Raw genomic sequence first — 26,781 nt, 5'->3', positions numbered from 1 at the left:
GCACCCTCCTGTGACCCCGCACCCTCTTGTGACCCCGCACCCTCCTGTGACCCCGCACCCACCTGTGACCACCCCATACCCACCTGTGACCACGCACCCTCCTGTGACCCCGCACCCACCTGTGACCCCGCACCCTCCTGTGACCCCCGCACCCTCCTGTGACCCCGCACCCACCTGTGACCACCCCGCACCCACCTGTGACCCCGCACCCACCTGTGACCCCGCACCCTCCTGTGACCCCGCACACACCTGTGACCCCGCACCCTCCTGTGACCCCGCACCCATCTGTGACCACCCCGCACCCACCTGTGACCCCGCACCCTCCTGTGACCCCGCACCCACCTGTGACCCCGCACCCTCCTGTGACCCCGCACCCTCCTATGACCCCGCACCCACCTGTGACCCCGTACCCACCTGTGACCACCCCGCACCCACCTGTGACCACCCCGCACCCTCCTGTGACCCCGCACCCTCCTGTGACCCCGCACCCTCCTGTGACCCCGCACCCACCTGTGACCCCGCACCCACCTGTGACCCCGCACCCACCTGTGACCCCGCACCCTCCTGTGACCCCGCACCCTCCTGTGACCACGCACCCACCTGTGACCCCGCACCCTCCTGTGACCCAGCACCCACCTGTGACCCCGCACCCTCCTGTGACCCCCGCACCCTCCTGTGACCACCCCGCACCCACCTGTGACCACCCCGCACCCACCTGTGACCCCGCACCCTCCTGTGACCCCGCACCCATCTGTGACCACCCCGCACCCACCTGTGACCCCGCACCCTCCTGTGACCCCGCACCCTCCTGTGACCCCGCACCCACCTGTGACCCCGCACCCTCCTGTGACCCCGCACCCTCCTATGACCCCGCACCCACCTGTGACCCCGTACCCACCTGTGACCACCCCGCACCCACCTGTGACCACCCCGCACCCTCCTGTGACCCCGCACCCTCCTGTGACCCCGCACCCTCCTGTGACCCCGCACCCACCTGTGACCCCGCACCCTCCTGTGACCCCGCACCCACCTGTGACCCCGCACCCTCCTGTGACCCCGCACCCTCCTGTGACCACGCACCCACCTGTGACCCCGCACCCTCCTGTGACCCAGCACCCACCTGTGACCCCGCACCCACCTGTGACCACCCCGCACCCACCTGTGACCACCCCGCACCCACCTGTGACCCCGCACCCTCCTGTGACCCCGCACCCTCCTGTGACCCCGCACCCACCTGTGACCACCCCGCACCCACCTGTGACCCCGCACCCTCCTGTGACCCCGCACCCACCTGTGACCACCCCGCACCCACCTGTGACCACCCCGCACCCACCTGTGACCACCCCGCACCCACCTGTGACCACCCCGCACCCTCCTGTGACCCCGCACCCTCCTGTGACCCAGCACCCACCTGTGACCCAGCACCCACCTGTGACCCCACCCCCTCCTGTGACCACCCCGCACCCACCTGTGACCCCGCACCCACCTGTGACCCCGTACCCACCTGTGACCCCGTACCCACCTGTGACCCCGCACCCACCTGTGACCACCCCGCACCCTCCTGTGACCCCGCACCCACCTGTGACCCCGCACCCACCTGTGACCCCGCACCCACCTGTGACCACCCCGCACCCTCCTGTGACCCCGCACCCACCTGTGACCCCGCACCCACCTGTGACCACCCCGCACCCACCTGTGACCGACAACCCGGCCAGGCTCAAGGTCAAGGCGGGAGCCGGTCACGTGATCTCTCTTCCGCCAGGAGAGATACATTTGTATCAGCGCGCATCTTCCAGCCAATCAGCGGCCTCCCCTCCACCTGTGAAGGAGTTGTGCCCCCGATAAGAATGTGTGTGGGGCGCCGTGTCTCTAGTGACATGACAGACACCCTGTCCCCTCTGTCACACCTGGGCTACCTGTGCTCATGGCGGCCCCGCCCCGTGCGGTCACACACATACCTGGCTGTGTCATTAGAGAAGGGGAGGGGTGATTAGGCGGCACACACCCTGGACGGCTCGGCGGTTGGGATCGGGTGTTGTGTGGAGAAGGTGCGGAGCTCTCCGGGGACCGTCTATGGAGTCCGGACACTTCCTACTACAAGGACCCCCTCACTGTGCTGGGAGCGGGTGAGAGGACTGGAGAGGGCGGGAGAGCCGGGGCTCCACACTAATATGTTCACCTTACACCGGGACACCCCAAGAGACAGCCCATGTCACCTTCCCTCATCACTGGGGACACTTTACATACCATACCTCATATACAGACAGGAGACTTCAGATCTCATAGTATGAGAGCCATAGTATACTTCTATAGGACCAGGTCATGTTTATATCACTTATAGAAGATCTGATAGTATACTTCTATAGGACCAGGTCATGTTTATATCACTTAGAGAAGATCTGATAGTATACTTCTATAGGACCAGGTCATGTTTATATCACTTAGAGAAGATCTGATAGTATACTTCTATAGGACCAGTCATGTCCATATCACTTACAGAAGATCTGATAGTATACTTCTATAGGACCAGACATGTTTATATCACTTAGAGAAGATCTGATAGTATACTTCTATAGGACCAGTCATGTCCATATCACTTAGAGAAGATCTGATAGTATACTTCTATAGGACCAGGTCATGTTTATATCACTTAGAGAAGATCTGATAGTATACTTCTATAGGACCAGGTCATGTTTATATCACTTAGAGAAGATCTGATAGTATACTTCTATAGGACCAGGTCATGTTTATATCACTTAGAGAAGATCTGATAGTATACTTCTATAGGACCAGTCATGTCCATATCACTTAGAGAAGATCTGATAGTATACTTCTATAGGACCAGGTCATGTTTATATCACTTAGAGAAGATCTGATAGTATACTTCTATAGGACCAGTCATGTCCATATCACTTAGAGAAGATCTGATAGTATACTTCTATAGGACCAGGTCATGTTTATATCACTTAGAGAAGATCTGATAGTATACTTCTATAGGACCAGTCATGTCCATATCACTTAGAGAAGATCTGATAGTATACTTCTATAGGACCAGGTCATGTTTATATCACTTAGAGAAGATCTGATAGTATACTTCTATAGGACCAGTCATGTCCATATCACTTAGAGAAGATCTGATAGTATACTTCTATAGGACCAGGTCATGTTTATATCACTTAGAGAAGATCTGATAGTATACTTCTATAGGACCAGTCATGTCCATATCACTTAGAGAAGATCTGATAGTATACTTCTATAGGACCAGGTCATGTTTATATCACTTAGAGAAGATCTGATAGTATACTTCTATAGGACCAGTCATGTCCATATCACTTAGAGAAGATCTGATAGTATACTTCTATAGGACCAGGTCATGTTTATATCACTTAGAGAAGATCTGATAGTATACTTCTATAGGACCAGTCATGTCCATATCACTTAGAGAAGATCTGATAGTATACTTCTATAGGACCAGGTCATGTTTATATCACTTAGAGAAGATCTGATAGTATACTTCTATAGGACCAGTCATGTCCATATCACTTAGAGAAGATCTGATAGTATACTTCTATAGGACCAGGTCATGTTTATATCACTTAGAGAAGATCTGATAGTATACTTCTATAGGACCAGGTCATGTTTATATCACTTAGAGAAGATCTGATAGTATACTTCTATAGGACCAGTCATGTCCATATCACTTAGAGAAGATCTGATAGTATACTTCTATAGGACCAGGTCATGTTTATATCACTTAGAGAAGATCTGATAGTATACTTCTATAGGACCAGGTCATGTTTATATCACTTAGAGAAGATCTGATAGTATACTTCTATAGGACCAGTCATGTCCATATCACTTAGAGAAGATCTGATAGTATACTTCTATAGGACCAGGTCATGTTTATATCACTTAGAGAAGATCTGATAGTATACTTCTATAGGACCAGTCATGTCCATATCACTTAGAGAAGATCTGATAGTATACTTCTATAGGACCAGTCATGTCCATATCACTTAGAGAAGATCTGATAGTATACTTCTATAGGACCAGGTCATGTTTATATCACTTAGAGAAGATCTGATAGTATACTTCTATAGGACCAGTCATGTCCATATCACTTAGAGAAGATCTGATAGTATACTTCTATAGGACCAGTCATGTCCATATCACTTAGAGAAGATCTGATAGTATACTTCTATAGGACCAGGTCATGTTTATATCACTTACAGAAGATCTGATAGTATACTTCTATAGGACCAGTCATGTCCATATCACTTAGAGAAGATCTGATAGTATACTTCTATAGGACCAGGTCATGTTTATATCACTTACAGAAGATCTGATAGTATACTTCTATAGGATCAGGTCATGTTTATATCACTTACAGAAGATCTGATAGTATACTTCTATAGGACTAGGTCATGTTTATATCACTTACAGAAGATCTGATAGTGTACTTCTATAGGACCAGTCATGTCCATATCACTTAGAGAAGATCTGATAGTATACTTCTATAGGACCAGGTCATGTTTATATCACTTACAGAAGATCTGATAGTATACTTCTATAGGATCAGGTCATGTTTATATCACTTACAGAAGATCTGATAGTATACTTCTATAGGACTAGGTCATGTTTATATCACTTACAGAAGATCTGATAGTATACTTCTATAGGACCAGTCATGTCCATATCACTTAGAGAAGATCTGATAGTATACTTCTATAGGACCAGGTCATGTTTATATCACTTACAGAAGATCTGATAGTATACTTCTATAGGACTAGGTCATGTTTATATCACTTACAGAAGATCTGATAGTATACTTCTATAGGACCAGTCATGTCCATATCACTTAGAGAAGATCTGATAGTATACTTCTATAGGACCAGGTCATGTTTATATCACTTACAGAAGATCTGATAGTATACTTCTATAGGACTAGGTCATGTTTATATCACTTACAGAAGATCTGATAGTATACTTCTATAGGACCAGTCATGTCCATATCACTTAGAGAAGATCTGATAGTATACTTCTATAGGACCAGGTCATGTTTATATCACTTACAGAAGATCTGATAGTATACTTCTATAGGACCAGTCATGTCCATATCAGTTAGAGAAGATCTGATAGTATACTTCTATAGGACCAGACATGTTTATATCACTTAGAGAAGATCTGATAGTATACTTCTATAGGATCAGGTCATGTTTATATCACTTACAGAAGATCTGATAGTATACTTCTATAGGACCAGTCATGTTTATATCACTTAGAGAAGATCTGATAGTATACTTCTATAGGACCAGTCATGTCCATATCACTTACAGAAGATCTGATAGTATACTTCTATAGGACCAGGTCATGTTTATATCACTTACAGAAGATCTGATAGTATACTTCTATAGGACCAGTCATGTCCATATCACTTAGAGAAGATCTGATAGTATACTTCTATAGGACCAGACATGTTTATATCACTTAGAGAAGATCTGATAGTATACTTCTATAGGATCAGGTCATGTTTATATCACTTACAGAAGATCTGATAGTATACTTCTATAGGACTAGGTCATGTTTATATCACTTACAGAAGATCTGATAGTATACTTCTATAGGACCAGTCATGTCCATATCACTTAGAGAAGATCTGATAGTATACTTCTATAGGACCAGGTCATGTTTATATCACTTACGGAAGATCTGATAGTATACTTCTATAGGACCAGACATGTTTATATCACTTATAGAAGATCTGATAGTATACTTCTATAGGACCAGGTCATGTTTATATCACTTACGGAAGATCTAATAGTATACTTCTATAGGACCAGACATGTTTATATCACTTAGAGAAGATCTGATAGTATACATCTATAGGACCAGGTCATGTTTATATCACTTACGGAAGATCTAATAGTATACTTCTATAGGACCAGACATGTTTATATCACTTAGAGAAGATCTGATAGTATACTTCTATAGGACCAGGTCATGTTTATATCACTTAGAGAAGATCTGATAGTATACTTCTATAGGACCAGGTCATGTTTATATCACTTAGAGAAGATCTGATAGTATACTTCTATAGGACCAGGTCATGTTTATATTACTTACAGAAGATCTGATAGTATACTTCTATAGGACCAGTCATGTTTATATTACTTACAGAAGATCTGATAGTATACTTCTATAGGACCGGGTCATGTTTATATTACTTACAGAAGATCTGATAGTATACTTCTATAGGACCAGACATGTTTATATCACTTAGAGAAGATCTGATAGTATACTTCTATAGGACCAGGTCATGTTTATATCACTTAGAGAAGATCTGATAGTATACTTCTATAGGACCAGGTCATGTTTATATCACTTACGGAAGATCTGATAGTATACTTCTATAGGACCAGTCACGTCCATATCACTTAGAGAAGATCTGATAGTATACTTCTATAGGACCAGTCATGTCCATATCACTTAGTGAAGATCTGATAGTATACTTCTATAGGACCAGACATTTCCATATTACTTGGGGAAGATCTGATAGTATACTTCTATAGGACCAGACATGTCCATATTACTTACAGAAGATCTGATAGTATACTTCTATAGGACCAGACTAATGTAGGGGCATTCTCTTCTTTGTAATGGCCACTACTGTAATGGGCGTTCTTCGCAATGGCCACTTCTGTAAGGGGCATTCTTCGCGATGGCCACCAATGAACGGGGCTCGATCACTGTTCTTCACAATAGTTGGGTCCAGCATGTGAGTGAGTTTCCACCAAACTACCAGGCTATGCTGGCAGCTATTTCACCCAATTCATAGACAGGGCAAAATTTCATGTTTCTAATCGTGTCAGTTGACAGCACAGCAATGCATGCAGTACTTTTTATTTTTTTTTTTTTGTCTCGATGCAATGTGTTGAGACGTGAACCACCACATGGTGGAAAATTCATTGCAGTGAATATAACTTTATTACACAGCGCGCACTACCAGGGAACATCACATATATCTCCTCTAAAGCCTCGTACACACAGTACGAAAATCAGAAGGGGATTGTTGTTTGACAAACTATTGTCCGACGTTATTACTGTTAGTACGCTCCTTTCAACAATTGTTTTCCAATTTTCGGCCAACTAATGTTGGTTTATTCTAAAGGACTTTCCATAGGCAAACATTTTTCATCAGTTTGCTTCTGGCAAGAGGAATAATTTTCTCAGGCTGCTGACACATTGATCAGATTGCAACATTGGAGGGGAGTACTGGAATTTTTCACCAGGAGCACAGGTAAGCTTTACGGCTCCAGACACTCACACAGCCAGAGTCTGCGAACCTGGAAGGCAGACCAGGTGAAGATGGAAGCACTGTCAATGGTGACAGCTTGCTGCTGGAGGGCTTTGTTATAAGTGAGTGAACGCTTTCCGTTGATGACCGTCTGCTGTTACTTACACACCGCTTCCGGACAAGACCCACTCATTGAAGGGACAACATCCAAAATGGAGGTCTTTCATGCCTTTTATTAAGGGCTGTCTGGTAAGCCTTTAATCTTCCTATAGTGACGGGTCTATTACGGTGGAATTCACGGATTTACCCAAACAGGGACTCACTTATATGTATTTTTGGACACTATATGAATATTAAGCTGGATATATTTTAGTGTGATAAAGTTTTGCGGTGGGAACAGCCGCGTATTTAACCTAACACCCCATTTTGTTACTACATTGGAATATGTGTGGACAATATGTACTATTTTGATTTATTTTGTCACTAGGGAATCATTGTGCACTGTGGTTTATTCTTTTTGAATGTTTGTTTATATCCAGCGCTGCACTTTTCTTTATATATAACAAATGTTGGGTGACAGGCTAGTAAATTTTTGTCAAACGACAGCTCCACGTCAGCTTTTTCGGATGGTCAGTACACAAATCCGTTACACAAAAGTGGAAAGTACAAACACACATGCTCGGACTCAGTGCTCACCAAACACGAAATTAGCAGAAGGGGCCAAAGGGTGGCGCTAAAGAGCTGAAATTCCTCGTAGTACGTCACTGCGTTCGTGTTCGTGGCATGGCAATTTGTGTAACGATAGTATGCAAGACAAGATCCTGGCACACGCCCTTTTGACAAAAATCAGAAGCTCGGTTGTTCAATCATATCATATTTACGAGGCTTAAGGCTTCCTTTACAATCTGTGTCTCAGCTGAGAACTGGTGTGGCTTTAGGATGAGTTCACACTGTTACCCTCAGGTAACGTTTACCAAAACCTGCAAAAGCACTTGGTGTGCGTATAGTGCCTTCACCCTTTATGGCACCCTAACACACCTTGCTAACGGACATGCACTGCAGCACGTCACAATGCAGTTTAACCCACTACTTAGAAGAATGGCATTAATAAATCGTAATGTTCTTGGTTGTGGCAGTTTGTACTTATGATTTGAGCAGGAGCCACTGTGATTGACAGCTGCAGCTTGCAAACTGGGATTTCAGTGTTCAAGGTTGGCAGAGTCCTGGCAAGGACACAGGGGTTACTAGACCAAGGAAGCAGGAGAAGCTGAGTACATTTATTTGTTTGAGGAACTACAGTCATTGTTAGAAAAATTAAAGTCAGCAGCTACAATTACTGCTGCTGACATTTACTAAACAGATATTTACCAGCCCATGAGTCCAGCGTTGTCTTCACCCAAGCCGGCTCTTCGCCGGTCTTCCGATCCACATAACTTCCATCTTGACTATAGGAAGCCGGCTGTGACTTCCTGACGTTTCACAGCTGGCTCCTTGCGCATAGTCAAGACATGCTGCGCTTTCATACAGGTCCTGCAGCCTACTGTCCCAGGAGTTTGCGGGTGGGGGGGTGCCAAACTTCCACAGTCCGCATCTAGGTGAAACCACTTTTTTTGAACAGAATGAGCAGTTCTAACAAAGTACTTTCAACTGTGTATATACCAGACTAAAAGGGGCAGTAAGAGGAGTCTTTGGGAGAAGGGCTTACATACACTTTAGGTGAAATCCTCCAGAATGTTATCTTATGTACAACTTCTTTAAAAGGAACCTGCTATGTAGGCCACTATTGAACTTAATGGATTTAATGCTAAATGATGTCTGAGTGCATTAATGTATGGGTTCAGGGATGCAATGCATCTATATACTGCCAGGCAACTAGCATTTTTGTTAGGAAGTAAGCAGTGAAAATCCACATATTTCTTTCAGTACAGGTTCTTTGAAGTTGATCATTTTTCTATTGCTTTTGCACCTTAAACTGGTTTATTTACTTATGATGCTCTGTGTTGTTTACTCTGATTTTATAGTCCTGTAATGTCTGCTGTTATGTTTTATATAGCTCTTTAAAGTATGACATTGTGGCTTTTTACTCTGTATGGATAATGTCTCTTCTAAAGCCTAGTACACACGATGAGAATATTGGACAAAAAAATACCACTTTCGACCATGAGGTTTCAAGAGCCGATCACTACAGTTCATGTGAAAATATCCAAAGGGACAAACGCGAACATTTTTTTTTTGTACGATAACAGAATGAACAATTTTCATGTATTAGTATAGTATTTGTACAAAAAAATGCTGTGACCAAGATGACGCATGCTGAGAAAATAAGGAATACATTACAATACAATTTATTACATCTGAAGTTGTATTTAGTTGTATGAGAATTTTCGTAACTTTAGTAACCTATTGGTTTCCTCTAGGAGACTAGCATGCAAATAAAAAATAATAAAAAACATTCTTATCGTGCGTATGAGGCTTAGAGCGGAAGTTCACCCAAAAGGGGAATATTTTTTTTGTAGGGGGGGGGGTTGTATTTGACAGGTACCCGCTCCCACTTCCGGTCCGATTTGCAGCGGTGAACTGACCCGCAAGTTCACCCCCTTCCTACCCTGCAGTCTTTTTGGACACATCACTGGTCCCAGAAGACTCCAGGATCATTCCAAGGCTTCACTGCCTGTTTCCCTTACTTGAGATGCCGGCGCCTGCCTGTTTCCCTTACTTGAGATTGGCTCGGGTGAGGACATTGCTGGTTCACTGGACAGGTAAATGTCCTTATATTAAAAGTCAGCAGCTACAGTATTTATAGCTGCTGATTTTAAATTTTTTGAGGGGAGACTGGAGCTTCTCTTTAACAACATGAGAGATTCTCCCCAGAAGTTACTTGGCTCATTCACACCATCTATTTTCAGTAACACACGTTACCAAAATGTGCAGGAACACTTGTTAAAGAATAATTCCGGGTATGGATATATAATATAATTTGGATATTTTTCCAGATATGGATATTTTATACATGGTTACATTGATCCAGCTTGAAGCAATGTAATTTATGTATATACCATACCTGGCTGATGCCAATAGATGCTGGAAATCACTGACTTATGCCCCGTACACACGGTCGGATTTTCCGATGGAAAATGTGTGATAGGACCTTGTTGTCGGAAATTCCGACCGTGTGTAGGCTCCATCACACATTTTCCATCGGATTTTCCGACACACAAAGTTTGAGAGCAGGCTATAAAATTTTCCGACAACAAAATCCGTTGTCGGAAATTCCGATCGTGTGTACACAAATCCGACGGACAAAGTGCCACGCATGCTCAGAATAAATAAAGAGATGAAAGCTATTGGCCACTGCCCCGTTTATAGTCCCAAAGTACGTGTTTTACGTCACCGCGTTCAGAACGATCGGATTTTCCGACAACTTTGTGTGACCGTGTGTATGCAAGACAAGTTTGAGCCAACAAACTTGTCTTGTCGGAATGTTGTTGTCATTCCGACCGTTGTCGGAATGTCCGAACAAAGTCCGACCGTGTGTACGGGGCAGTAGATGCCGCTATTCGAGTGGTCTCCACTAGCTTTTAGGTCCTGTGCTGAGTGGCTGCACTTCTGCTTACTGAACACAGGTCATCGGCCGTTTTTCAGAGAATGCTTTGCTTTTTCTGAATGAATGCCAAGCATTCTGTGATTGGACGAGGTGAAGAGGCAGGGCAATGATGTGCAGAGGTGGGACAGTGACTCCTGTGTTCACAATGCAAGAGCGCAAGTGGTACTCACTGAAGTAGCTGTGTCTAGTGATTTCAGGCTTCCAGGGACATTGACTGGGTATCGTACATGCATAGTTTCATTGGTCCAAGCTGGAACAATGTAACAATGTTTAATATGTCAATGCCTGGAATTATTCTGATGCAGTGTTATTTTTAATCTGAATTGCCAACAACCCCAGCACACTGCGTTGTAGCACAGGGCAATAAGGCACAAATTTGCATTGCACTGTCAAAAAGGGTGCATGCAGTATTTTTTGGCAGCTCACCACAACTTACATTAGTGCATTGACTTGTGTTGGACTGACTCTGCTGAAATGCACATCTGTCGGTATCGCACCAATGCACTTAAAGCGGAGTTCCAGTCACCTTTGGAAAAAATAAGTCAGCGGCTACAAAAACTGTAGCCGCTGACTTTTTTTAAAATACAGCCACTTGCCTGTCCCCTGATCCAGTGGGCGGCGTACTCACCCTAGTCGGTCTCACCCGCTGTCTTCGGTCCCCAGCATCTTCATTTTGGGTACCCGGCTGTGACAGCTCGTGGCTTCACAGCCGGGCGCCCACTGCACATGCACGAGTCGCGCTGCGCATCGTGAATGGTGGATGCCTTCTACTGGGACTTGTCAGTGTCCCTAGAAGACTGCAGGGGGGAGGGAGGAGAACGTCAGTTTCTGACCGATGCGGCAGTCGGAACAGAAGGGGGAAGCTGGTACTTGTCAAAAACCGGCTCCTTAAAAATAGCAGTTGTTCAAGAGGAGCGGGAAACAAGTTCTTAAAGCGGAACTTCCCCTTTTGGGTGGAGCTCTGCTTTAACATGTGCTGCTGCAAATAGATGGTTGGGTTGTTTTGTTAAAACTGTAGAGTGCGATATCTGGTGCAACTGTGCATGGTAGCCAATCAGCTTCTAACCTCAGCTTGTTCAATTAAGGTTTGACAATAAAACCTCGAAGCTGGTTTCTAGGCAGAGCTACACCAGATTTTACACTCCAGTTTTAGTAAATCAACCTCGTTGTGACCAGGCCCTGAAAAGAAACATTGTTGCCAATTGCTGCTTTGAGTGAGTGATTTTTTTAGCCCTCAATGCCTGTTGCAACTTAGTCCAGGTTGAAAAAGGAAAATCTGATTCCTGTTGCAATTCCTTCCACTTTTTCTTTTCCATCACTCTCATTTGTTCATTGTCTTTTGGTTCTTGCAGCCCTCACCAACATCACATTTCTATGTATTCAGGATTGTATGACCAATAGAATATAAATGTAATTTCTTTTACATGTCCAGTACAATGATTGCTTTGATTTCAGTCTGAAAGATGGGCTTTCCCCTTTAAAAACCAAAGAACACGCACCTTATTTAGTATGTGGTACTCAGTTGATTTGAAGGAATCTGCAGACAATGGCTGCCGCATCAAAGAGGAGAGCAATATTCTATAAGAGTGCAGCTTTTGGGAAATGAGGACTTTTAATGCCCACTCAGCATGGGAACTTGGTGGAAAAAAATGAAAGACCAGCTGCACGGCAAGGGTCACCCGCTTGTTCTGCTCCCCAGGCGAATGGTTTGTCCCTAGGCATTGCCATGTCCAGTGCAAAGTTATGGACCATGCATTGGTCTTGAAAACATCAGGACCTTAGACTGCTGGAGCATGGGGGAGAAGACCTTACCGGAGACCAGTCTAGCAGCACGGAGAATTGGATAAGTAGATCTTCTTTTCCATGCCCCTGACTTAAATGAGCAATTAACCCTTGCAATGTGGACACAGCCCCATTTCAAGTGATAATTTTTACGTTTCCCAGAGTTGGACTTTAACAGTGAGGAGGTGGAAATAGGTTAGAGGGTCTTCACGCTAAAAAAAATAAGAAAACCGTTTTATCTGAAGTTTGGGTTAGTTTAAAAATGAAGAAAAAATGTACTTCAAATTGTCCTTGTACTCTGTAGTGATGAGAAGTAAGTATGAAGGCTGTCATCGTTGACCTAATGTAAAAAAAAAAAAAAAAAAAGTTATGCAGATTCACTGGCCTGGAACAAGTATACAGATCAGGAAAGTTTGTTCCTAAAGTGGCTTAGCTGTTCTTGGGCATAAAATATGCCTAGCATAAAAAACAAGATTTCCCATGGCTGTGGAGTTACAGGTAGGGTGTACAACCGGCCATGGAGGTTAATGGCTGTACATCCTACATCCTATGCGTCAGTGTTTACCTGTACTTTAGCTGTGTTTTTACCAACCCCAACTGCTCCCCCTTTAGCTGCAAAGGAAGCAGCTGGGGTGTACACATGCTGTTGCTGTGGCTGAAAATATACCCCCAGGTCAATGGGGCTGTGCTGCAACCACCCTGAACTGTGTGCATTGCATGCAGTTGCAGCATAGTGACGATACGTTTTTAGGGGGTTAAAACAGGGGGTGAGGTGGTGATCAAGTCACAAAAAATCCAGTTCTGATTGTACAGAAATAGGGGGTCAGGATTCAAAGTAATGTGCATACATACACACGCATGTAAACACAGTACTGTACCTTCACTCTCCCTACTGAGTGCTGCACTGTAGGGGACTCAGAATACCTGCCCCAAGGCAAAGTAATTCATATTATGCACGTGAAAAGATATTCTTTTTCTTTTGTCTAATAAAGTCAATAATTCAGATCTTATTTTTTCCAACAGGTAATACTTTACTTTTAATGAGCAGACTGGACAAAGTTATCCCTAAAAATGCATCCTTTCTTCTCTTTCCCATTTGGGTCCAACAGAGCTGCCCGGAGCTCCAGGTTGATCTTTATCATGCTTGTATTTGGAGTGATGCTCTTCTGTGCTGGCTTCCTCCTGTCCATCTTTGGATTTCAGACCTGCCAGTTGGATAATTTCAATAATTGCAGTTTGACTTTTAAAGTACTGGGGCCTGCCCTTGCAGTGATAGGACTGGGTTCTGTTGTGATGGCAAGATCTAAAGCCAGGCTTGAGGCCAGAAGAAGACAATGTGAAGGCGATCAGACTGATCCGGACAGCTTATTTTTCTGTGGTGAAAGCCGTCAGTTTATACAGTTTTTAATATTTGGATTTTTGTTTGTTGCCTGTGGAATACTGGTTAGTGTTCTGGGTGTTTGGATACCTGGGTGTGGTTCTGTTTCTCCAAGCCAAAATGTTACCGGGACAGGAACATCTTATAGAAACTGTGGACTTCTTTCTCTGCAAATAATGGGACCTTTAATTGTTTTGATTGGATTGTGTTTCTTTGTGGTGGCCCATATAAAGAAGAAGCGCAGTTTTTCTGATAATAATGAATCAATTATAGATGAGGAACCACAGTCGCCAATAGATGAACCCTTTCAAATAACTGTAGGTGAGTACTCAAAAATGTAGTTGTCAGCATGCAACTTTGACTGTTTTTTAATCTCTCATGCAGCATTTGTAATACAATGTTACATAGTTAAATCAATATAAGCATAGCTCCCAACTGTCCCTGATTTCGAGGGTCTGTCCCTGATTTGGAGCAATGTCCCTCTGTCCCTCTTTCCTCCTCATTTGTCCCTCATTTTGGTCTGATTTATATAGTTGTATATAAAATGCACTTTTTATCTTTCAAAATGTGTTTCCTAGCGCTAAACCTTTTATCCATATTCTAAATTTCTACATTTGTAAATTTAAATATAAAGGAATAGCAGTGGTAAAAAAAAAGAATTTGTGGGTTTAACTAATAATGTTTTTGTATAATTATCCTTTAAGGGGGTGTGTCCTATGCCTACATACTTTTACTAATAGGTGTCCCACATTCCCATCTTAAAAAGTTGGGAGGTATGTATAAGTATTTAGCATTGTTGGGGATCCAGTGGAGAGATCTTCCTGCTGGAGTTTTCCAGAATACCTCCTCCTTTCCTTCCTTTTTTATTTTTTTTATTTTTGGTGAAACCATCAGTTCTAAAAAACTAGTTTGTCCTGTGTCCATTAACATTTGTCCTTATCCGTATAAAGTGCTAGATGTGTTAACCTGCACTTTAAAATTAACCCTTGGTACAGCTGTTGACAAAGTATTTTATATTAGGCTCCATTCACACTTGCGTGACTCCAAAGTTGGAAGATTTCCGGGGCGACTTTGATCTGACTTTATATTCTCTGGCACTAAGTCGCATCAAAATAGTGCAGGCACCTTTTCAAAGAGGCTGTGACTTGTCATGAGACTTTGTGTCCAAAGTCACACAAGTGCGAATGGAGCCTTAAAGATGTAGTATTATCAGAAGGAAGAAAAATGCCTAAATCACCCGAGGGACTTGTAGCTTAAAATCTGAAGGTAGATATTAAAATAAATATTTATTTTCTGTCATTGCTGGCTATAGCTCCACCCTCTAAGCCTAAAAATATAGGCCTTCCTATTGGGGAGGGGATAGCTGGCACTGTGCACTTCCCTCTCTCCAGTCTATAGAGCTGTGTCTCCTCTTCTCTCCTGTTTAGTGCTCATATAGGTTATGTTGTGAATGATTGTGGCTGGAAAAGAGCACTTTCATTCACAAAAGCACAAGCTGACAGTAACAAACATTGGCTACTACGCTAGTCTGTCTTGGACAAGTGTGGTAGCTGGTATGTGCTGTTGTCAGCTTGTGTTTTTGTGAATGAACATTCATGCTGACAGGAGGACGGAGACTTGCCCATGTGTGAACAGTATTCTATTTTTTATTTTGATGCAATACCATAAGATTTATAATCCCCCCCCCCTCCCAAAAGCTCCCATAAGAACACAAAATTATAACCCCCACACTACATTGCAGGTTTGTGTACAACAGGACAATGTCACTGGAAATCAGAATGTTTTTCTAGACTTTAAAATCTCATGAGAAGTGTCCACACTGCAGACTAGCTTTTCTCTTTCGGGTTATGGCTCTCTACCTGCATACCACTTATTCCATGTAATGGATGTTGTGTACTATTAATAAGTAAATATTATTGTATGTGCATTTTCTCTATGTGGTCTTTTACTTCCTCCACTGGCTTAATGTATCTAGTTATTTCTGTGAGCACCCTTTTATGGTGGGGAGGATGGGATTACTTTGATAACAGATCAGCGGAATAGGAGAAGTGCAGACACGAAACACGGGGAAGGGGTGGAAATGGAAAACATGTAGATGCTCTTCGACACTCAGAAGAAATTCATGTAAATGATTGTTGGGACACCTATTCAGATGAATTGAATTTAATCAAATGAATTAACAGGGACAGTCTTGTTGACAGTGGGTTTAATGCCATTTTTTTTTTTTAGGTTCAAGGGTGTATTCACACTTCTCTATTACAGGGCATTAAGGGAAAATGCTCATTACCGCATGTTGCTTAACTGGTGTGTTACGGTGCGGTTTGTGTTAAATGGCACGCCAGTGAACCTCCCATGCCTTGCAGCACACCATAATGCATGGTAACGTGCAGCACACCATAATGCATGGTAACGTGCTACCAAGCATGCATGCATTTTTGTTCTTCTGTCCTAGTGTGTTGCCAGCCTGTTGATTTGATGAGGAAAAAAGCACATTAACACAATGCTCCAGAGCAAACGGGTGTGAATCCAGCCCTAAACTTTTTTAGAATTATATGCTCTGGCAAACCTCAAATGGTAAAAGCACATTTTTCTTAAAACATCCTCCTCCATTTTTATTTTTTTTAATGTGTTTTTTTTTTTTTTGCTCTGTGCATTTGGTGGTTGCGTCTTTTGACTTCAAACCAGCGATGGCATGCGTAACATAATTGCTGCATAACACACCCAATGATTAATTGTTCTTATGTAACCAACTGTTTTGTATTTAGAACTAATACTAGAAGTCAGTTGTCAGGTATATAGGGAAGATGAGTACTTAGCTTTTTACACCACAGATTAGTGCTTTTACTCAAATGGTCAAGAGTCCCAGGGGACCTTGCCTACAAATACTGGAGGAAAGGAGACTGTAGGTCTTGCCCATAGTATCCAGTTATATTGCAGATGTCTTTTTTTTTTTTTCTACTTTTGCAGCTAAAAAAAATAATATAGCATATACAATTGCAACACAAGTAATGTAATTGAATGCTATTAAAAATTACCTTTCCTTTTCAATCTGCAGCTCTGTCCTTTTCTGTAAAATGCAATATGGCTACCTGGGGGTGTTCTGTACAAAGATGGTGCACAGCACGTCCTAAGAAATGTCATTTTCTGCTTGTGTGATTGGCTTACTGATTTTCCCAGAATTCTGCACAAAGAGACCAATCAGATTTTAAGCATGCCCTGCAACAAAAATATAATTTTTGATAAGATACTCTCAAATTAAAATCACATCTAAATGGATGCAGATCCTGCAACTTTCCTCATTGGAGCACTGCAGGTGCAGTAGCTGATTGATATTTATAAAACTATTCCCATACAGATTCACTTTGCACATGGACACAGACAAACAAACCGCTACAGCTTTCTTCAGAATAACAAACGGTAGGAATCTGCATGCAAGGTTTGGTAAAATCTTTGCTATGTACATAGATCTCCCAGAGTTGAATGGTTTGTTCTCAACAAAAGTGGAGTTACTCTTTTTGCTCCAGAGCAAACAGGTGTGGATCCAGCCCTAAATAGGTGTGGATCCAGCCCTAAACCTTTTGCAATTATATACTTACTCAATGCTCTCAATTTTATTTATTTTTTCACTGTGGCTGTGTACATTTTGGTTGTGTCTTTTGACTGCAAACCAGCGATGACATGCGTAACATAATTGCTGCATAACACACCCAATGATTGTTGTTATGTAACCAATTGTTTTTTGTATTCAGAACTAATACTAGAAGTCAGTAGTCTGCTATAGAGAAGATAAATACTTCGCTTTTTACACACACAGATTAGTGCTTTTTCTCAAATGGTCAAGAGTCAAAGGGGACCTTGACTACAAATACTGGAGGATAGGAGATTTCAGGTGTTGCCTGTAGTATCCAGGTATATTACAGATGTCATTTTTTTTCTACGAAAACAGATTCTCTTATCATTACTGTTTTACCCTTTCTGAATACAGTGTTGTCTGTAAACATCTACATACATGGGCACTATATTACCCACAGAGAAGGGTAACTTTCCATGTCCTTGTCACACATTTACACTTTAGAGTCATGTTTAGCTAGAAACCAGGTCATTTACCAGGGTTTTTTTTAGGATTGTGGGAGGAAACATATACCTAGATGAAATCCACAAACTCAATGCAGATCCTTTTTAAAAACTGACCTTACCTTCTGATTACATAAAAATCTTCAAAATGTTATCCTCTTACAACTTAACATAATTCTGTCCAGGTTTGACAGGGCCACTCTGTCGTCCAAACGTGCTCTATAACCTTGTATTGTGGGGCATTGGTGTAGCCTCCATCTACTAGTCCTTTTTTCAGGCTTCACACGTTCATTGATTTGGTGGTTGTAGATTGTAGAAAGGAGAACCTGTCAGGATATAATTTTAGACCTATTTCACACCTATGCATTTTTTAATGTTTTTTGCATTTTTCAGAAACACACAATCCATTTAACATGGTTTCCTATAGAACACGTTCTCTAGTGCAAAAAGTACTAAAAAAATGCTTAGGTGTGAACCAGGCCTTAAAGCTGGCACTTGCAAATTTTTTTTTCACAACGAATGGTTTCTATGGGGTCACCCGCATTATTGTGTGAAGCCAGAGAAGAATTTCAACCTACGTATTTGTTCATCAAATGGAGAGATGAGGATGACACTCATTGCAAAATCAAATAAAAAAAAAAAAATTATATAGAATTTATTTTTGTGACAGGCTGCCTTTTTGGTTTGGCAGGTCTAACTAAAATCAGCTTTGTGCTATGAAACAGGGTGATCTCCCTTTTTCAAATTTAACACAAGAAGTTGTATATAGGTGTGTCTATGTATCTGTGTGTAAATTATTATTTTTTTTTTTTTTTTATGGTTGTACAGTGTTCGTGGAAGGTCAGCTTTACTTTAAATCCACCAAAGCCTTTGAGCCTGTTCTTACCTGTTTGCTCTGGGCATATCCTGGAAAGTGTTACTTCTCTCTTATATTGTTTGTCAAACAAGGGTTGTAAGTTAACTGATTCTGAAATGAAGAAACTGGCATTTAATGCACACCATACCCTAAGTGTACTAAAATGACATCCCTGTTCAAACAAACGCCACCGATTTCCAACCATGTTACGTGTTTCTAAATTTGAAAACTAAAACCACAATAAAAACATAGAAAAGTGACAGCAGAAAAAGGACCCTTTTTTTTTTTTTCCATTGGTATATTTTTCATTAAGACCCCTTTCGCACGGGGCGGAGTCCGCCAGCTCAGTCTGTTTTCATCAGATCTCATCCGATCCACCAGATGGATGGCTGAAAGTATTGCCATATGTCTGCTTTTAGTGGATCGGATGGCAGGCGGGTGTCAGTGGACATATCTCCGCTAACATCTGCCTGCCCATAGGAGTCAATGGGTGGCTGGCTTGGATCCGCCTGAAAAACGGACAGGCAGATCCGAGCGGGCTTATTGTGACATTCAGGTATGACTTTGATGCAACTTCTGAGGGTTAACATTGAAGTCTTTGGCCCTCAGTTGCATGAAAGTTGGGCCAAAATAGTGCATGTACTTCTTTTGAACTTGCTGCAACTTTAAGTTACCCATATATGAATGCTTATCATTGAAAAATCATGGGGAAGGACTTGTCATACAATTTTGCTGTCCAAAGTTGCATGACAAGTTGCACAAGTGTGAATGGAGCCTAAAGTAGAACTATAGGAAAACTTTTTTATTTATTTTTTCCATTTTGGATAGAGCATGGGAGGGTTTAAAACCCCTGTCAGATATATAATCTCATAGCCAAACATGAAGTGAGAAGAAATCCCTGCAAATGAAGTGAATTCTTTGGGGACCCTCGGATCACCAGAACTAGTGTCCCCATTGGAAGATTCCCCCTCTATTATTTTTCTGGGGACAACCCAAAACTTGGGATTTTCTTTTACTTTCAATGATAATGGTAAACAGGACAAATAGAGAGGGAGGATCACCTTAACAGCAGCACAGACAGCCATAAATACTGACAGGGGTTCTAATCTATCTCCACTCTATCCAAAACTTAAAAAAAAGTTTTGCCTTTAGTTATACTTTAACTTTTTTTTTTTTTGTATAGATCTGTTTGTCCCATGCATATTGGAAACCACTTACTGTTGACTGACTCACTACCTCTGCTGGAAGTCTATTCCAAGCATCAGCTACCCTTTTGGTAAAAAAATACTTTAAGATTAGTTTTGAACTTTCCTCTAGTTAGTTTGAGGTAATGTCCCTGTGTTCTTGATCTTGGTTTCATATTGAAAGAACTGCCCTCCTGAACCTTGTTTACCCCCTTAACCACTAGCCGCCCGCCCACTATCATATGATGGTGGGACGAGGCAGCTCTCGTTCTGAGCGGACGTCATATGAGGTGATCGCCTCCCCGAGCTACTAGGGGGTGCACGCCGCCGCGTCACTGGGGACCCAATGCGCGTGCCCGGCAGCCGCGATGTCCACCGGGCACCCGCGATTGCCCAGTAACTGAGCAGGACCGTGGATCTGTGTGTGTAAACACACAGATCCACGTCCTGTCAGAGGAGAGGTGACCGATGGTGTGTCCCTTGTACATAGGGACACCGATCGGTCACCTCCCCCAGTCAGTCCCCTCCCCCCACAGTTAGAATCACCTCCCTAGGACACACATTTAATCCCTCGATCACCCCCTAGCGTTAACCCCTTCCCTGCCAGTCACATTTATACAGTAATCAATGCATTTTTATAGCACGGATCGCTATATAAATGTGAATTGTGTCAAAAGTGTCTGATATGTCCGCCTCAATATCACAGTCACAATAAAAATCGCAGATCGCCGCCATGACTAGTAAAAAAAAAAAAAAAAACCTATAAAAATGCTATAAATCTATCCCCTATTTTGTAGACGCTATAACTTTTGCGCAAACCAATATACGCTTATTGCGAAATTTTTTTACCAAAAATTTGTAGAAGAATGCATATCGGGCAAAACTGAGGAAAAAATTTGTTAACCCCTCAATAAGTGCCCTGTATTGAGGTGGTTAATGTATTTGTAGGTTTTAGTCATGTCTCCTTTCCCTTCTTTCCTCCAGACTGTACAAATATTAATTTCCTGAAGTCTCACTGATATGTTTTGTCCCTCAGAACTTTTGCCATCTTTGTTACGCGTCTCTGGATTTGTTCTCTCTCTCTCTCTCTCTCTCTCTCTCTCTCTCTCTCTCTCTCTCTCTCTCTCTCTCTCTCTCTCTCTCTCTCTCTCTCTCTCTCTCTCTCTCCTCTCTCTCCTCTCTCTCCTCTCTCTCCTCTCTCTCCTCTCTCTCCTCTCTTCTGTACTGTGGGAAGTAAGGGAAATCTGCCCAACTCAGACCAGCAAGCACTGTTGGAGGTACTCCGATGGACTTGGAGGAGGTGGTTGCAGGAATATTTCTGTTGGGCTGGGGTGCCATTTGGATTGGTCTGGGTAGGTAACAGGACCTCAAACTTCACTGCCATAAAGAAGAATTGGGGTGATGACACTATCAAATATTCTGAGCCAGACCCTCACTGGTGGTTTTAGGTGGTACAGCTGTCTTCTGATGGCATAGAAGGCTCTGCATGCCTTGTCTTTTAGTGCCTCTATGGCTGGCTTAAAACTTCCTGATTTGTTAATTTCTAAGCTGAGGTATGTGTAGCTGTTAGTTTCATCAACAGTGCAGTTGTTTAATGTAAAGGAAGGGCTCTTTGTTTGTTTAGTATTTTTCTTTTGAAACACCATGATCTTTGTCTTACTTGAATTGATTGGTAGCGCCCATGTGGCACTGTATTTCTGCAGCACTTCCAGACTATCTTGTAGGCCTTTCTCTGTTGGTGACAGAAGTAGGAGGTCATCCACATACAGCAGGGACTTCACCTCAGTGTCACGTAGAGTCAATCCTGGTGCTGGGGAGGATTCTAGAGCTGCAGCCAGTTCATTGATGTAGATGTTGAAGAGGGTTGGACTTAGGCTGCAGCCCTGTCTGACTCCTGGGGCTTGCCGGAAGTGTTCGGTTCTTTTCCCATTCACCTTTACACTGCAGCTGTTCTCAGTGTATGAACTCTTGATAACCTCATATGTTTTCCCTCCTATTCCACTCTCTAATAGTTTAAGGAACAGGCCTGGGTGCCACACGGAGTCAAATGCCTTCTTAAAGTCCACAAAGCAGGCAAATATCTTTCCATGTTTTGTATTGTGGACATGGTTCTTGATGAGGTTCTTGATGGTTCTTGATGAGGCTGTGCAGGGTGTAGATGTGGTCTGTAGTGCGATGGTTTGGTTTGGCATGAACCCTGCCTGACTTCTGCTGAGGACATTGTGTTGTGTGAGAAAGTTGAGGATCCGTTTATTGAGGATACTGTTGAATAGTTTCCCTAGTGTGCTGCTGACACATATCCCTCTGTAGTTGGCTGGATCATACTGGTCTCCACTCTTATGGATCGGTGTTATGAGGCTTTGGTTCCATACTATAGGGTAGTAACCAGCGCTCAGGACCAAATTGAACATTTTGCATGATGCAGCGTGTACATCTGGGGAGCTATGTTTAATCATCTCTGGCAGGATTCCATCCATCCTACTGGATTTTTTCTCCCTAATTTCTTGTGGTGTAACCGGTACATCTAGGGGGTTCTTGAAGTCCTTAATTTTTTCCTCCAGATCATTTAGTCTTTTGATAATGTCTTTTTGTTCTACAGTTAGAGCCTCCTCTGGAATATCTTTGTAAAGGTTCTTAAAGTAGTTGAACCAGATGTCGCCATTTTGGATGTGGAGGTTGTTTTTCCTGGGTGCTGAGCCAAAATTCTTCCATATTTCCCAGCAAGAATTTTCCTGAAGTGCCTCTTCCAGCTGTTGCAGGTTTTTGGAGATGAAGTTTTGCTTTTTCTTTTTAAGGGTTTGTTTGTATTTTTTCTGTAGGGTGCCATAGGCTATTCTTAGGTCAGTGTTGTCAGGGTCTCTGTGTTTGTTATTAGAGACTGTCTGTAAAGTGTTCCTTAATGCTTTGCATTCTTTGTCGAACCATTTATTGGATTATTTGTTGGACGTTTTTTTGTAGTTGGCTTTTCTCAGCTGGGCTGTTTCTGCGATGGTGTGTAGTATTTTATGGAAGTCCTTTGCTGCCTGTTTCACACCTCGTGGGCTTATTTCATAGGCATTGTTTTGGAAGTTTTCAAGCTGTTTCTTAATGTCAGGTCTGTCAGTTACCTCTCTGTATTTTGTGGTAGACTGTTTGGACAATTTAAATGATGGTGACAGGTTGCAGAGAGAGGCCTGGTGGAGTTTTGATGATGGTTTGCTAGAAGATTTAATGTATAGCAGTAGTTGTTTGTGGTCTGACAGGTGTGTTTGTGGGGTGACTGTAAAACCATTGATGAGTGTGTGGTCCATATCTGTGATGGCATAGTCTACCACACTGCTGCCTACATGGGAGCTAAATGTGTACATTCCTAGAGAGTCTCCCTTGGTACAACCATTGAGGATGTAGAGGCCCAGACTGCGACACAAATTCAGCAATTTTCTTCCATTTTTGTTGGTTGTACTGTCATAGCTGTTTCTTTGTAACTGATCGTAATTTGCATGGCCCAATATGTACATGTTGCCATCAGAACTTGTATAGTCCTTTTCCCTTCCTGTCCTAGCATTGAGGTCTCCACAGATGAGCACTTGTCCCAGGGATTGGAAGTGGATAACCTCACTTTGTAGGACCTCATAGGTGTCTGGTCTGAAATATGGGGACTCTGCTGGGGCAATGTATGCTGCACACAGGTAGATGTCTGACTGAGAGGTGAGGATGGAGCTGCTTATTCTTAGCCAGATGTGGCTCTCTCCTTTTTTTGATTGCACTGATGTTCCCATGTAGCTCCTCCTTATACCAGACTAGTATTCCTCCTGAACACCGACCCTGTTTGATGTTTTTGTGCGGGGACAGAGAATTTCCTATAACCAGTACGTACTGATGGTTCATCCTGTGCCCGGGCCCATGTTTCTAGGAGGATTTGTATGTCCGTCTCGCATAGTCTTTGCTTGAGATCTGTATCATTTACTTTGGATCCGAAGGCTGAAGCGTTTAGACCCTGAATGTTCCAACTTCCAGCTACTGATTACTAATGATGTCATTTTTTTGTTTGTATGTTTATATACCTTGTAATGGGTAAATTTCCTAGGACAAATTGGGTTATGGGTGGTTGTCATTGTCTTTTTTGCTTATTTTTAGCTCAGTCACATAGTTTATTGCATAATGTGCTGAGGAGGGTTCTTATCTCCTCCTTTTCTCTGCTCTGTAGTGATCTTAACATCCGTCTTGGGGCGGGTGGTTTACTCCATTCTTGCCATCTTCGTGGCCCTGTTTTTTGTCTGAGTGTATTGTATGAGTGGTGAGGTTTGGGGTCTTGCAGTTTTAATTGTGTCTGTCTGAAAATGGGTTGTGCCACGTTCAGGGTTGTGAGTTCTCTCAAGAACAATGTCTTTGAATTCTCTTGCCAGGTGACTGATCCCTTGTTTGTTCAGATGTTTGTTGTCATAGAGGTGTTGGGCATTATAGAATGGTGTTGTGCCAGGTGAATGGAAGGCTTTGACCTGGTTTTGTCTGCCATCTCTGTGTTGATTTGTTCAATTATGCTGTTTGGTATGTCTCTCCTTGGAAGAATGGAGGACAGAGTTACTTTGGACTGTGGGAATTTTTGTTGTGCAGTCTCTGTTAGTTGCAGTAATTTGTCCACGATGATGTCCTGTTGTTCCTGAATGTTGTTTGTGCCTGTGTGTACGATGATATGTTTGGGGTTAGTGAAATATGGATCATTTATGACTCCTGTTGCCTGTTCAATTTTGGAACAGTGAATTTTGGAGACTCTTGTTCCTGGGAAGAGCCATTTGGTGTTAAGGTATTTCCCATTTGAGTCTCTCTCTCTTTCTCTCTTTCTCTCTCTTTCTCTCTCATTCTCTCTCTCGTCAGCAACCTGCGCTCCACCGCTAAATTTCTGGTCCATCAGTGCATGTGATGAATTCACGTGCACCCAGGCCACGGACATTTTAACCCCTTCATGCCAACCTGTACCGGGGTGATGCCTGCAGCTGCAGGCATCATCCCAGTACCTTTTTTAGAGCCAGCGGTTGGCTTCTTGGGATAACAACCGATGCAGCTTAGAAGCCGCTCGGCTGTTATCCCAAACAGTGGGAGGGGAGCCCCCCTCCCGCCATCTTCAGCTCGCCCAGGCTCTCCCGTTCCACCGAACGATCAGCTGGCACGTCCGCTGGCTGGCCGGTGACCCAAACGAAGCCAGAATCAGCTTTGATCGGGTCTTGGATCTAGTAACCAGGAAGCGATGTCATGACATCACTTCTGGTTTACAGAAGACTTAAAGGCGCTAAATCACAGTATTCAAAACAGCCAAACTTGGCATTTTTTAAAGCTTTTAGGTGCAAAGGAGGGATTTGGGGTCTTATAGACCCCAGATCCCTCCAAAAAGAGTACCCGTCACTGCCTATTACTATTACAAGGGATGTTTACATTCATTCTGACAGCAATAAAAGTGATCAGAATTTTTTTTCCCCAAAGGGACCGTGTAAAAAACAAAAAGTAAATAAAATTAAATACATTTAAAATGCCCTATCCCTCGCTGTGTAATATGCAGGGGGGCTGTGTAATGTAAATGGGGCCAGAGGTACGGGGTTGTGTCATCTTCCTTTATTAGGTGAATGCGGCCCTCCATGCATACACATACATTGAATCCGGCCCTTAAGTGGAAAAAGGTTGCTGAGCCCTGATATAGGGGAATCGGGACCTCCTTCCTCCTGCTGGTGATCCCTCTTGTGATGCACCCTAGAATTCTATTCGCTTTTCCCACTGCCTAGTCACACTGTTTGCTCATTTTGCAATCCTCTGCAATCCGCTGACAGCGTGAGGAGAAAAAAAGTCAATCACTGGCTTCTGTGAAAAGGACATCGGTCCCGAAGAGGAAGAGTCACAGCCACTTCATCTGTGCCCACCAGTGTCCACCAGTGCATATCAGTGCCACCTAGCAGTGCTACCTACCAGTGCCACCCATCGTTGCCACCTATCAAAGCCCTTCAATGCCGCCCATCGGTGCCGCCTCATCAGCGCACATCCAATGAAGGAGGAAAATTACCTGTTTACAGAATTTTATAACAAAATAGAAAACTTTTTTTTTTTTTTTAATTTTCGGTCTTTTTTTCGTTTTTTTTTTTTTTTAACAAAAAATAAAAAACCCAGCAGTGATTAAATGCCACCAAAAGAAAGCTATATTTGTGGGAAAAAAATTATAAAAATGTAATTTGGGTACAGTGTTGCATGACCACGCAATTGTCATTCAACGTGTGACAGTGCTGAAAGCTGAAAATTGTTCTGGCCAGGAAGGGGGTTTAAGTGCACAGTAAGCAGGTGGTTAAAAGCGGTATCGCAAAATCTAGTTTGTTTATAACAAATTCACAAACCATAAATAAAACTCATATATTTATAAAGTGAGTGGTGGTTAAAAACTTTTCAACAGTCCGCCGTCTATTCAAAGTCCAACAGGGCCCTATAGATGCGTCAGGTCGGCCTGAATAAACCTGAGTGCGGTAGTCAACCCAAAACAATAACATATAAGGTAACCTTGAAGGTCAAATCCTAAAGTGGTCAAAAATGGGTAACAGTAGCTTGCTCAGGAGATGTTGTCAGTTCTGCTTTTCAATAGTACATTTAACAAGC

The 26,781-nt window shown here is 42.9% G+C and overlaps 1 protein-coding gene across 3 annotated transcripts in view; it reads left to right on the top strand.

The window, feature by feature from the left end:
* Positions 1-1,832: 1,832 nt before the first annotated feature.
* TMEM171 (transmembrane protein 171) overlaps positions 1,833-26,781 on the top strand; it is a 36,635-nt gene continuing 11,686 nt past the window's right edge. Inside the window, exons 1-2 of one of the 3 annotated variants that reach the window (XM_073624322.1) lie at positions 1,833-2,126; positions 13,790-14,379. In XM_073624322.1, the coding sequence (XP_073480423.1) occupies positions 2,074-2,126; positions 13,790-14,379 (643 nt within the window). In that variant the 5' untranslated portion in view covers positions 1,833-2,073. Of the gene's footprint in view, positions 2,127-7,326; positions 7,544-13,703; positions 14,380-26,781 lie in introns of those variants that run through there. The other 2 variants (XM_073624330.1, XM_073624336.1) reach the window with 2 other exon arrangements.

This window comes from Aquarana catesbeiana, linkage group LG01, assembly GCF_042186555.1.
Source record: "Aquarana catesbeiana isolate 2022-GZ linkage group LG01, ASM4218655v1, whole genome shotgun sequence".
NCBI lineage: Eukaryota > Metazoa > Chordata > Amphibia > Anura > Ranidae > Aquarana > Aquarana catesbeiana.
This window is presented reverse-complemented; position numbering and strand designations above follow the sequence as displayed.